General features: G+C 43.7%; 3 protein-coding genes across 5 annotated transcripts in view; 2 read left to right on the top strand and 1 right to left on the bottom strand.

The window, feature by feature from the left end:
• Positions 1–14,151, top strand: part of PALLD (palladin, cytoskeletal associated protein) — an 86,433-nt gene that overhangs the window by 4,088 nt on the left and 68,194 nt on the right. The gene's annotated exons all lie outside the window — the stretch shown is intronic.
• LOC109489461 (palladin-like) overlaps positions 1–14,151 on the top strand; it is a 228,795-nt gene that overhangs the window by 188,286 nt on the left and 26,358 nt on the right. The window lies entirely within an intron of this gene.
• The window catches only part of CBR4 (carbonyl reductase 4), a 133,928-nt gene continuing 130,764 nt past the window's right edge, over positions 10,988–14,151 (bottom strand). Inside the window, exon 5 of the mRNA XM_034661398.1 lies at positions 10,988–11,048. Coding sequence (XP_034517289.1) covers positions 11,011–11,048 — 38 coding nt within the window. The 3' untranslated portion in view covers positions 10,988–11,010. The remainder of the gene's footprint in view (positions 11,049–14,151) is intronic.

Raw genomic sequence — 14,151 nt, 5'->3', positions numbered from 1 at the left:
AGTCCTCAGCTTGCTCCGGCTCTGCACATTCGTGGTATCTGTGAAAGTATCAGCCTTGCTGAGAATTCGCCACCCTCACCTTTCAGATGGGTTGGATTCTGAGTGTGGGTGTGTAAATTGGTTGCTGGGAACTCTGAACATACTTTGTCATTGAAATTAGGTCCCACTTTGTGGTTAGGTTCCCAGGACAGCCCAGAAATCATAGCTGAAATATTCTGTTTTATTAATAGTACCATAGAATCGAGCCACTATATATAACATGGTTTTTGTGGGAAAATGCACTCAACGCTCCAGCTTGATTTTTTTTTTTTAAGGTTTTTAATACCAGCAACAATGGCTAAAAGGACCCCACCTTCTCTTTTTCCATTTAAACCCTGAAGGGAAAATAAAGGTACAGAGAGGTACATTTCCTTTCATACTCCCCTTATGCTAACAGAGACCCCACCCTGGAACTACAGAGCTATGGGAAGAGGGGATCCTAGCAGTAGCTGGCTTTGTATCAGCAGAGGGGGAAGAGAAGAAAGCGAAAAGGACCCGGGTAATAGGGCAGAAGTGAGGCCCCCCACTTGTCAGCTGTGGGATCTATTTTGGATGGCCAGTCAGTACAAACTGCCTATTGGTTGATATTACTTCCTTACTAAATATAATTTTTACCACAGAACCTAGATGTAGACATCAGCACTGCCTACTTGTATGTTCATTATTGTTAAAGTCAGGGTTAGGTTTTGAATGGAATCTTTAATAATAGGAGGAAAGCATATTTATAGACCTTTTATTTTTCTTCTTGATGCCAGTCCACTAAATTCCCAAATAAGTACCTGTTTGGAACTGGATAAACTTAGGGTTAACTTGAGTGCTAATGTATAATTATTAGGTTCCAAATAACCATATAATAAATGCCATTTGTTGGGCATTTCATACAGAAAATGTGCTAAAATGTCTAGAGCATGCGTGTGCAAGCACAAGCAGGGGGGAGGGGCAGTGGGAGAGGGACAAGCAGACTGCACAGGGGTTTGATCCCAGGACCTTGGGATCGTGACCTGAGCCGAAGGCAGATGCTTAACCGACTGAGCTACCAGGCACCCCAAAAATGTTTAACACACATTGTCATTTAATTCCCACCACAATCCCACGCTGTACTGTCAGCGCCACTATCTTAAAAATGATGAGGGGGAGACCTCAAGAGGGTCATTTGCCTGTAGGCACACAGACCAGAAATGGCAGGGCTGCGACCTCATTAATTCAGATACTGTTGAGCAGGTGCCCTGGGTACTGGCTAGACTCTGGGAATAAAGCAGTGGACAAATATGCAAAAATCTCTGCCCTTGTGAAGCTTATAGTCCAGTGGTTAGGAGACAAACCATAAACAAAATAAGCTAAACATCCAGTGTTTCCGGTGGAGTTATATGGGGGAAAATAAAGCCAGGGAGGAGGACAAAGAATGCCAGGTGAGGCTTGCAGTTCAGGGAGACAGAAATACAGCAGAAGAGGGGCTCAGAGTCGACAAAAAGAGCCCAGGAGTGCTTATGCTATTGTTTCTCACAGCAAACTGTTTTATTTTGCAACACGGAATGTTTGAGTATGTGCCATCTTCATCAGTCACTGTAAATACCCCAGCAAGTGACTGGGGAGCGATCCAAGAGCAATAGATGAAGGCCTTGACCTCGTGGATCCAGAGGCCAGTGGGATCCGGTGCACAGGCGGAGCCCTTGCCTTAGCAGAGCGAGCAGAGATGGCACGGCGGTCGCTCTGGGAAAGAGGCCGTCTGCGGGCCAGGACGGAAGAGTGGACAGAAGGGGCACCGGGAGCTTGTGGCCGTTCTCTACGGTGTTTCTGTTTTCTCTGTGAAATAGGAAGCGCTATCCTCAGTGGAGGGCCGAACGAGTGAGCGTTTGAGGGAAGTGTGAGGACAGAGGACGGTGTGAAACAGACACCTGGGAGAGGAGGAGCCTGAATTTGGCTGGAGAAATGGACACGCAGGGTCTGCCCAAGGTCGAATTCTGACTCAGCATCTACAGTGTGTTGGACCTCAGAATTCTGCAATCATGAGGAGAAGGACTGTCTTGTCTTTATCCGTCACTTCCATGGACCAGAGCCCTACACTCAGTAGATGGGTGGTTAGTGTTGAGTAGTTGCTCTAATAAACCTCCTGTCCACGTATCCAGAAATTTCCTTTAATCATCACATTAACCTCACTGTACTCTGAAATGCTCACTTACAGTTCCTAAAACAGCACTTGTACACCAGTTTATTCCTAATTATTTCACTGATTTAATCTCATCTCTCTAACATTAAGACAGAGTTTTAGGCTCTGAAAGAACTCTTAATGGTATGCCCTCCCCACTCTCTCTTTCCTTCCTTCCTTGTTTTTTTTATTACTCTCCAGGAGCTACCTAAATCAAACCTCATTCCTACCAGATTATGCCTTTCTTGAGGGCAACAGAGATGCCTTCTACTTCTGTTTTATCACTGGTGAGTGGTTAGCACACCACCAGGGCACTCTATAGGTAGTCAGCTAGGAAACAGGAAAACCAATTGCAACGGTTAGAATAACGCAGGAAATAGATATTGGTGGTCTGAGCTAAGTTAGTGGTAAAGCAAGTGATTGAAGTAATTGGATCTGGGCATGGTTAGAAGACAGAAATTGACTATACTTGGTATTGATGGCAGGTGAAAGGTAAGGGAGTGGAATGCACCCAGGATTACTCCCAGGCTCCTGCCAGGCAGTGGGTGGATAGGGCTGCCATTGAGAGAGGAAGGGACAAGAGCGGGGACAGCTCTGAAGGAAGGGTAAGTTTGGTTTTGAACATATCACGACGTGGAGGTGTCCAGGAGGCAGTGAGATACCTAGATCTGACATTCTGGGAGATCAGAGAGGGGACAGTGCTTAATTAAAGCCTTGGGAGAAGATGACTGCTCCAAAAGAGAGTGGAAAGTGAGAAAATATGACTCTCAGTATTTGAAGGTGGAGTGAAGAGCCATCATTTGACAAAGCTGTAGGCTGCAAAATCTGCCCAGTAACAGAATATTGAAGTAGAGCATATCCCAGTAAAACCACCAATGAACTAATTCAACACCGGAGTTGGAAAAATCTGTAGTTTTTCTTGGTAAAGTCTCATTCCCTGCTTGCCTTCATAACTATAAATGGATGCATTTATATGGAAGGTGATAGGTGGATTTTTTAAAAAATCTATTTTAGGCACTTATTAATAAAGTGAATCCACATGTGCTCCAGACTTTTCTTACATATGACCTCATTGTCCTGTGTCACAGAATGTTGGAGCACATACTGTCCACATCAGCAACCTCAGATCCCATCCAGACTATGCGATACCCAGGGACAGTAGATAAGGAGCTGGACCTCACCTCTCCAAGGGGAAGCTTTTATATGCAAGAGAGAGTGGCCCATAAGAACTTACAGCTCTCTTTGAGAGGCAGAAAAATGATCTAGGGATAAGACAGTCATTGTCCAAGTCCAGGCATCCCTTGGCCCTTCTTCATGCACAACCAGCAGGAGTTGTCTGTTTGCAAACACACAGAATCATACCACTTAATGTCAGTGCCTCTTCTAGTTTTCCAGAACTCTTCAACAAGGTGGTGGATGCTCAGTGAAACTACCAGACCTTTTTTCAGGTTGTCTTCCTTGCCGCAGGGGACAAATGAAGGCTAAAATCTGGCAGTGCACGTGAGGAAGTTCCTTGGAATTCTTGTATGTTGAGAGCTTTAGAAAAGCCTAAATCCAGGCCCATCACAAACACATCAAGGTTGAGACTTCTGAAATCCATTGCCATCTCTAAGGGCCAGGTTTCATTCATTTAAAAATATGAGAACTTTTGCCGCATCCCAGTAGCGGAGCTAGGTAGGGCAGGTATCCTTGCTTCCACTCGACAGGTTAAAAGGTATCAAGTGTATAATTGGTTGCCTTTCCGAATTCTCATCTATAGCAGGACTTGCATCTCCTGCCTCCGAGCTCTGTTTCTCTTTTCAGCACACCAAGCATCCTGAGACGCGGGGTGATATTACCACTAGAAAATGTGCACCGTGGGCAACTGCAAAATTTTCCGAAAGCTTAAGCACAGATGGCAAATTTGGCAAAGTCAAATTAAAGAACACTGATGACAAGTTCAGGAGGAAAGTTTTTAAGGGGAAATGCGACATGTTTAAAATCCTGAAGCCGAGTTTACTTGGGAAAGGAATCCCAATGGAGGAATCCGGCTGGTTACCCAGGGAACCACACAATGTCACTTTCTGCAGCTTGGCCACCTGCCCCGGCTGGCAGCTGAGGAGAAAATGTAGTGGTGCTGTTGAGTAGACAGCTCAGCCATTGACTGGCAGTCTGTGTGTACCAGGCGCTCTGGCTGCCGTGTGTTTGTCCCTTAAGTGTCACTGTAATGTCGGGAGCTCCCAGGCAGGCTCCGCGTGACCTCTCACCTCTGCTTAGAGCTCAGCCTACCTCGCGCTTAGGCTTTCTAACCTTATCGTTTTGATTTTGTCTACTTATGAAGCCAAATGCAAATCTGATCATGAACCTGAAGGTTAATCAAATTGGACTTTTAAATACTTGCTCAGTGTTACTGTAGCTCCAGTTGTTTCATTTCACTGTGATGCTCTACTTACACCTACAGTTAGGTTATATTTCAGAATTATATTGAGAATGAATGATTTCATAGTCTAGTACAACAATGATTGGTTTACTGTGTTTTACATAAGCAAAATAATTAGCATTCACAGAATAATACAGTACATTTGTAAGATTTAGTCATTTAGAAGAATTAGCCAAGAATATGATGAAGACTGACTATCTTGAAACAAAGTTTGCTGGGACAGTTGGCTCTGCTCTGAAACTTGAGTATAATTCTCTTTTACATAATGGCTTTTATGGATTCTCTTCTGACTTTGAGCTAATCAGCTCATCCTTCCATCACTGCTTTAGGTCTGGCTTCAAATACCATATCCCTTTTGCAACTTTCCATTTAAAAAAAAAAAAAACACTTTTTTTGGCAAGAGGCCTCCAACTAAAATTATGAATCAGAAAAATATGGCATTCTAGCTCTCGGCAGTAGGATTAAAGGTTAAAGTATTATGAAACCACAGGATCTGACTGAAGCTGTAGGTCAGATTCTGGCAAGGGTAACGTACACCTGGTGTTCTCCTTGACCACCCAGAGATCTGCGTCTTACGTTAATGGTGTGGTGAGGTTGAGAAATGTGTCTGTGACTTGCAGGCCTGTTGCTTTCGTGCCGCCTTTTATTTTCTGAACTAGCTGAGGAAATGGCTGGCATCCCAAGTCTGTCTTCTGATGTGCTGGTAGTTCTCACTCAAGCCCCTCACAGCCAGCTGTCTTTAACCAAACAACCCCTGTGGCTCCCAGTCATCTAGAGACTAGATGAGCTTTGGTACCCTTCTTAGCTTTACTGTCCCCGTGCCGTGTAAGGAGAGAAACGAAAGGCATTCCCGCCCCATTCTGCTTCTTTTCTCTTGGTTTTCTCTTTCTGATCTCACGGAGTGTTTGGATAAAACACTTAAGAAGTTGACGGCTTTATGGGATCCGATTCCCTAGTCTTGGAGAAGGAGAAAGATGTACCTCACACATCAGTAAATGCCACGTTCCTGTTCAAATCATAAGCCTGAGTGTGATCAGTAAAACTGTATTAGATGTCAGAGCTTCACAAAAATCACAAGTGCTGATTACCCAAAAAATAATGAGAGAGGTGTTGAAACAAATGTGTTGCTGTGTATATATCATAGTATTCAAAGACTAGGGAAATCTGTAACATCATCTGACCTTGCTCTCGCTTCTAAGCATGACTACTGTGGCTTTGCCAGAAGGAATTCTAAAGGCAGTAAGGTTTACCATTAGTGGGCCGCGTAGCATAAATAAAAGACTTCCTTGTGAACCTTTTGGAATTTTCTATGCTAATTTATATTTCAGGATGTAATACCCTTTGGATGTACTGTAATTTGGGAAACAGAGGAGAATTAATGAGTTCAACCCCTGAGCTAGGGTAACAGAAAGTTTAGTTTGGAAAAATCATTGGTTCCCCCAGGTCAGTTTCTCTTCTGTTTAGCTCAAGTTAGAGAAAAGTTTATATAGTTTAAAAAGAGTATTTTTAAAGCTTACATCTGATTTTCAGTGATCTCAGTTCTTAGACCTCAGGATAAACACATTTAGTATAGTACTTATGTACTGTGTGAGTTATATTGACCTCAGGCTGCAGTCATGGCCCATGATTCTAGGTAATAATAATGCTATAATCAGAAAGTCTTTCCCTTCTATGATGGTTTTGAAGTGTACATTAGTAAATGCTTTTGCTATTTTAATAGTCGAGCAGGGTCATCACATGAATTAGAGGTCTTCATATGAGGTTTTTGGAGACACAGCCATCCTGGGGATCATATGAGGTCGACAGAGAAAAATGGAGACCAAGTGAATGCAGAGGCTTCTGTGGGGCAGGGAGAGTAAGGAATTCAGTCAAATGATGTCATCCGAGAGAAGCAAGCCCATGCCCGAAAAACTGGCAGCAGCTTACCCATACCAAGCCACCTGAGACATTTCCTGGGCTGGAAACAATGTTACGGAAATTGAATTTCCTCGCCAGATTTACCACACCTTGCCAAAGCCTGGGTACCTCTCATATTGCCTCAAGAATAATTACAGCTTTATAGCACCTTTCCAAGCACTTCCGTGAAAGGAAAGAAGGAATCAGTAACGCTTGTATTGTAGCAGACAAGAGAAGGACAGTGTGGGTATGCTTCCTCTGTCCATTGAAACCGAGGCTTTTCTCGTGTGTGCCTTTACTGTGAATTATTACCCATGAGGAAAGTAACGTATCTGGCTGTGTGAATCGAAAGGCTTTGGCAAAAAGCTTTGTTTTTTGTTTTGTTTCATGCCACAATCCTCCAGAAAACAATGACTATAGATCACCTCTAAAAATTAACAGTCATGATTGAATGTGCCCAGAAGCAAAGAAAGGTTGCTTTCGAATGATCTTTTCTGCCCAAATCCAAATGGATAGCTTTATTCATTTTTTCAATAAATATTTAATGATACTGCTAGTTTTCAAAGTGTTTTTATATACATTCTATAGTCTTACAGCAATCCTGTGAAATCATTTTTATCCTTTAAGAATTTCATATAGAAAAACAGATGTTTTAGAGAGGAAAACGAGCCTTGAGAAGGTGAAGCGTTTCTCAGAATGGTCAAGTAACACAGAGCTCACTCACTCAGGGCTTCTCTCGCTCTGTCTTCGTGTCTGCTCAAAACCACATGCCCTCAATGTACAAGACCCTGAGATTGCTGTGGTATCCTTTAACCCATAGGAGTCTAATTTTATCTCAGATTTATTAGAATATATGAGGTGAAAAAAGTTGTGCAACGGGAAATTGAATTAAAAGATCCTACTGCAAATCTTGCCTGCCAACCGCCTAATAAATAAAGGATGAATTCCAAATACCAAATACTAAAAAGTTACTGTTGGAGTAGGACATGCTTTAAAAATCTTTCCATATGCTTTAAAAAGCTAGCAAACAAATCCAGTGGTACTTACTCACTCAGCAAGCCACCGACTCAGTGTGTCTTGTGCTCAGCGGTTCCCTGAATGAGCAGGGAAACGTTGGCCAGGCCCTCTTTGAGATCAGGGGAGAGACGATCCCAGCAACAGGATGGATTGGCGAGGAAGTGGATTGGTAGATGCAGAGCCCTCAGAGGAAGGGGCGCCCGTTCTGCCCAGGGGGTGCTGGGGGAAGATTCTGGAGACAGCTGAGACCTGCCAGCAGACAAGTGTGGTAGAGGTTGAAGCCTGGTGGAAAACGCAGCTCCACTCCATGTCCAAAGGCTGAGAGGTGGAGAGAAGGTTGTGTGTCTGGTGGGTGGTGGGCACTTGGCATGGACAGCTCCTGCATGCACAGCCAGACTGTGAGTAGCCTTGCTTGTCACCCTGAAGCATCACAGAAAACGTGCCAGTCGCTTTCTCTATGAAAGGATACGTTCACTGATTGATCAAAATATATCCTGTGTGTCTATATAACTGGAGAAATCTTCCTGGATACTTTACAAAGGAATTTTAGAATCTACTTATCACTTGTTACTAACCCCTTTCTTTAATAAGATTTTATTTATTTATTTGTCTCAGAGAGAGAGAGAGTGCGAGTGAGCACAAGTGGCAGGGGGAGTGGCAGGTAGAGCAGGAAGAGGGAGAAGCAGACTCCCCACTGAGCAAGGAGCCCAGTGCGGGACTCATCCCAGGACCCTGGGATCATGACCCAAGCCAAAGGCAGACATTCAACCGACTGAGCCACCCAGGTGTCCCATTACTAACCCCTTTGTTCTTTTTCTCAATAAAGTTATCTGATTTTGCTTACCCATAAGACAGGTGGTTATGAGTTTAAGAGACTTCAAAATCATAAATTTTTTTTTAAAATAAAGATTTCTTCATATAAAGGATTTGACAAATGTTGGCGGGAAGTGGAGGCATGGTTTTAAATATTAAGTGATGTATTCTTCCGAAGGACTTGAGAGGAGTCTGCCCTAAACAGCCCTTCTGCCAATCTTTATACCACTGATTTATTTAACAAGCCCCCTTCAGAGGTGTCAGTGAAAAACTCTCAGAGGCATCACAAATTCCAAAGGAACATGGTCTGAATGAGTGAGGCTTCCTCTTCCTGTAGTTTGAGATAGCCCCTAGTTGTTTGAGGATCATTGTTCCTGCTCCATCTTTCTTCTTTCCCTCCCCGACAGGCCCCTTCGGCTAGTTCAGTACTAAATTATCCTCTCCAGCATGAATTCAACTATTGATGCTATGACTTCATTCTTAAAACACGCCATGAACCAGGTCTATCTCAACTGACTAGTGAAAAAGCCCCTAGTCTGTCAATGCACCCTGACAAGTTTGGCTCTATCTCTTCTATAAACAGTAGTTCCTATAACCTCCCTCCTTCCCTTCTCCAACAAAATTCACATTCACTCTCCTGTCGTGAATATGTAAATCTTCGCTTGTACGTTTGTTCCATTCGACACCTCTCCACGTTGACTGTTTTCATTCTTAGATGTAAGATCTGGAACGGAAACTCCGTTGGAAGTGCTCTGTAGATCCACTGCATACAGTCAAAGGGAAGGTTCAAGTTCATGTGCCGTTCGTGTTCTCATGTTTGCCTTTATAACTCGGGTCACTTGAGAGCTAATTTTGTCTGTTCGATGCGTGTAACGTAAGTGGCAATAAGCACCTGGTTTTAATACTTGCTAATGAAGAAAAAGCTTGAAATTAGGGGCCTAGCCAAAAGCAGACTGGATCTCAGGGGCTGTACCATCTTCTGAAATTCGGGTTTTAAGAGTTTCTTCATTGAATTGATTTGAAAGTTCAGTTGGGGAAAAAGACTGGAAAAGGATCATCTATTCTTTCCTCCTTTTTCAGATAAAGATATAGTCATAAGATCTTTTTGAGGGCATTTTGGCCATAATCATTAAAATGTAAAATTCACATACCCTTTGACCTGACAATTTCTAGAAATTTTTCCCACAGAAAAAACAAATAAAATATGCAAGTTCAAGGATCTCCGTTGCTACGCTATTTGTACTAATGAGTACTTGAAGAGAACATGTCTGTCATTAATAAAGAATGGCATATCTGTACTGTGGAATACAGCGAGGCCCCTGAAAAGCATGAAGTAGAGCGGTCCTGCGGACCTGGACGGAGATCCATGATAGGTCGGTAGAGCGGTCCTGCGGACCTGGACGGAGATCCATGATAGGTCGTTGAAAGATAAAAGATCCCTGAGGGAAAATGCATGTGTGCGATCCAGTTTTTGTGAACAAACAAACAAAAGTCTGAACTATAAATATATATGTGTTATATATGTATTAACATTTGCATAGTAAAGGTTCTGGAAAGAGAGTTTTAAAGTGTTAACAGTGGCTTTCCCTGGGGATTAGGATGATAGGATGGGGAGGAATTTTCACTTTTATTTTATTATCCAAGTACTTTTACTTTCTTATACTTGAATTTCCCACAATGAATATGTATTCCTTTTGGTGAAATAATTAGGAAGAATCGAAGTCTCCGGAATATTAAGAGACAGCTAATTAGCAGTAGGACTAACTCTGGTACCCTGATCTCCTATTTCCCGATCAGGGTTATTCAGGATTAGTTTTTACTTCCCAAAGACAGAGTTACTCAGAATTTTAGAGCAAGACTAGAGCCTAATCTACTAATTTGACTTGTGAGGAAACTGAGCCCAGAGGGGCTAAGTGATGGAGAGGGGCCCCTGAGATTGTGGCTGAGGGAGAAGCAAGTAGAGGCCCTTCCCTATCCCCCTGGAGATGGGAAAGTGAACTGAAGTGAAATCAAGCTTCATGCTTGAAATTCATGGTCACTCATGTAAATATGGGCCTGCCATTTTGTCTCCTCTTAGGGTTGATGGATTCCAAGACTAATAACAAAAGCTGTAAATTTGTGTAATTCAGAGATTGAACTGTACTTATTATCTTGGTGGACAGTGACTGGAAACCAGGGCTACTGAGCAAGAACCATCATTCACTGCCTTTCAACCCAGCAAGCAGGCCGTACAGAAGGACCTCACTTACAACTTCTCTCTCTCACCCTCTCATCTCAAAAGAAGGCTTCTCATATCATTACAGATGATGAAATGATTTGAAGAAAATGGAAGCACACTCAGCATATGAAAGAGACATTACTGAAAGCAAAAAGTCTGGATCAGATTTAGAATTATGCTTATTAAAGTTCTGAGCTCTAAGGACTGGTGGAATTCAAACCTTCTGTGCAGAGTATGCTTTCATTCTATGCCTTCAGTAGTAGAAAGGAAAGGTTCAGATTCACAAAATGCGTTTTGCACTGATCATTATCTTGATTCATAGTCTTTAGTAATGAGAAGATTCAACTCTATGACTTCGTTTCATTTTTGAACTTTCAGTGTCAACGCCTCTTGGAGCTCTTATTTCAGGAAAGAAGCAAGTAAATTCAGGATCCTTGTTCTCCACACTGTTCCGTAGCGTGATTAACTTCTGGGGTCACGGCAGACGCAAATGAACTTCCCTTAAAATGCAACATAAGAGTACTAATTACACTGAGTAGAGAGGGGATAGGTTATTTTGCAACTCTTCTGCAGGGTGTAGGAAGTGTTTTCCTTAAAGCAGAGTATAGGGTTCAGTCCTCAGCGGGAGAGCCACTAACATCTGAATGTGAATTAGTCCTCCCCCATGGCAACAATCGCCTCTCAGGCCCAGACCCGCCCAGCCCGCCCAGCCCAGCCCCGCCCCGCCCCTATTGCAATATTCCTGAACACATCCACATTCCGACTGGGTAAGGCAGTTAACTTTTGTCTTTATCTTTCCTTGGCAACTGATAGTGTCAGGGAAGGAGATAAGCTGCCGCTGGAGAACTGAGCTGTAATGGGTTCCAGACCTCGACATGCCCGCTGTGCAAGCATTTCTTTTGAAGACTCAAGGTTATGTTAAGTGTTTGGGATGTGTGGTGGTCTGCTTTGCTAGCAGCCAGATCAGATTTTCTTCACTGTATAAACTCCAGCTGGAGAATAGGTACAGATTGTTAAGGTGATGTCTGCCGCCCTGGCACACTTAGCTGTGTTAGGTAAAGGAGTGAGGAGGAGACAGTGTATTTTGGCAGGTGACAGTTTGTGTAGTAACGATGAATTCATCAACAAACCTGCCGACAACGCGATGTCTGCTCTTAAAAGTCTGAATTGAATTCTCTACTAGATTCTGAGACCTGAGAAGGGATTTTTGTACAAACCAAACTTAATATTTATATTTTTATCAATATTGGAGGAAAGTGAAAAGAAAATAAAATTCTGTGAAAACCAGGTTCGCCATTACACTCTTACATTCAAGACCTCACTTAAACTTTTCTTCCCTTCCCTTCCCTTTTCCCTTCCCTTCCCTTCCCTTTTCCCTTCCCTTCCCTTCCCTTCTTCCTTCCCTTCTTCCTTCCCTTCTTCCTTCCCTTCTTCCTTCCCTTCTTCCTTCCCTTCTTCCTTCCCTTCCCTTCCCTTCTATTTTTGAGAGAGAGCGTGCAAAGGTGGGGAGGTTGGGAGGGTTGAGGGGAAGGGGCAGAGGGAGAGGAGGAGAGAATCTCAAGCAGACTCCACGTCTAGTGCAGAGCCCAAGACAGAGCTCAGTTTCACAACCCTGAGATTGTGACCTGGGCTGAAATCAAGAGTCAGATGCTTAACCAACAGAGCCACCAGGTGCCCCTCACTTAAACTTTATAAGAAATCTCAGGAGTAAGTATTATCATTCCCATTCTTGAAGAAGGGAGCACCAAAGCAGGGAGAGGTTAAGTAACTGGCAGTGGTGAGGTTCAGAGCACATGTGGCTGACTGATCACACTACACATAGTAAGAGAAGCATACAGTATGAACCAAGCCCCCAGTTCCATTCCCTCTTCTTAACCCCACACTCCCCGCTAAAAAAGAGATCCTGGGACATATTCATTCTCTTTTATTAGGTACATTTATGAATGAATTTGCTAAAATTTGATGTCATAAAATACAACATATAAACTTCTGACCAGTTGTTCAATGTATTTGTTTAATTTAAAATTTTTTTGAGATTTTATTTATTAGAGAGAGAGAGTGAGAAAGAGAGAGAGAGGATGGGTGGGGGTGGGGGGCAGGAGAGAGGGAGAGGCAGAAGCAGACTCCCTGCTGAATAGGGAGCCTGATGCGGGGCTTGATCCCAAGACCTGGAGATCATGACCTGAGCTGAAGACAGACGCCTAACCAACTGAGCCACCCAGGCGCCCCTATTTGTTTAATTTTAAAAAGCAAAAACCCCCTTAATCCTCCCTCATCCTTGAAGAATACTAAGAAATGAGGATGTGATGACAAGCAGAAAAAGTTGTGTCTGACCACAGAGCCAGGAAACTCAATTTGCCTAGTTCCTGACACGTAAGTGTTTGCTGGAACCTGAGTGAGGGGTAGCTTGTGGTGCAGTGCTCCAGCCTCCTGAGTGAGAGGCCTTCCTGCTTCACCGGTCTCCCGGAGGGAACGAACGCTGTCCCTTCAGTCCCCTCTCCCCACCAAGACTTCAGAAGAGTTCCCCTCACCATGAAATGGTTTGTTTTTAATGTGGTGTGTCTGGGCCTACAGTATTAAACTTCCCCATAAAAGTCCTCTAAATGATGACAGTTCTTCACATTCCAAAGCTATTTGAAAAGCCTAGGAAATCCAGTCCGCCATTGGGGAAAGTCGATCTCTTTTGTCACTTACATTGGTTTCTGATGGTATTAATTTCGAATTCTGTCATTTGTAATAGGCTGTCCTGGCTTTAGCTCAAAAGTAACTCCTGCTTAGCGTGCATGTACCCAGATGCGATCGCAGGACCTGGCCACCGTGAATGGGCATGGTGCCTGTGTGCATGAGTGGGCATGGCCTGGGCACCAAGGGGCAGAGGAGCCCGCGGGGCACCGTGTGCCAGGCCAGCAGTGTGCACCCCACTTCCTACTGCGGGTGGTCTTATTCATTGCTTTGTCTCCGCCGTCCCACACTCCCTTCCCTCCCTTTCTCTGGTTTCAAGCCTGCCTGCCAGTCACACCAGCATTTATTCTCTCCCTTGGAGACTGCTGACCTTCCTCCATCTCCAGAATGGGTCTTTCCTTCATACTCCCCTAAATTAGAATTAGCCTGCGTATGGGGGCGCCTGGCTCGTTTGGTAGAGCAGGTGACTCTTGATCTCAGGGTATTGAGTTCAAGTCCCACGTTGGGCATGAAGCCTACTTTAAACAAAACAATGCAGGGGGCGCCTGGGTGGCACAGCGGTTAAGCGTTTGCCTTCGGCTCAGGGCGTGATCCTGGCGTTATGGGATCGAGCCCCACATCAGGCTCCTCCGCTATGAGCCTGCTTCTTCCTCTCCCGCTCCCCCTGCTTGTGTTCCCTCTCTCGCTGGCTGTCTCTATCTCTGTCGAATAAATAAATAAAATCTTTAAAAAAAAAAAAAAAAAAAACAAAGCAGAAGCGCCCTGCATATATAAAATGGAAGAATGCAGCAGGGTAAAACTGTTTGTTAACAGGACAATTGTGCAGTCTTGTGAATTGAATTGAAAGATCTCTGCGGACTTTTTTGTTTTCCTCCAGAACCTGTTTCTATTGAAAGACTTATACCTTAGCACTTTACTAAG

The sequence above is a fragment of the Ailuropoda melanoleuca genome, chromosome 5 (genome assembly GCF_002007445.2).
Source record: "Ailuropoda melanoleuca isolate Jingjing chromosome 5, ASM200744v2, whole genome shotgun sequence".
Classification (NCBI taxonomy): Eukaryota; Metazoa; Chordata; class Mammalia; order Carnivora; family Ursidae; genus Ailuropoda; species Ailuropoda melanoleuca.
This window is presented reverse-complemented; position numbering and strand designations above follow the sequence as displayed.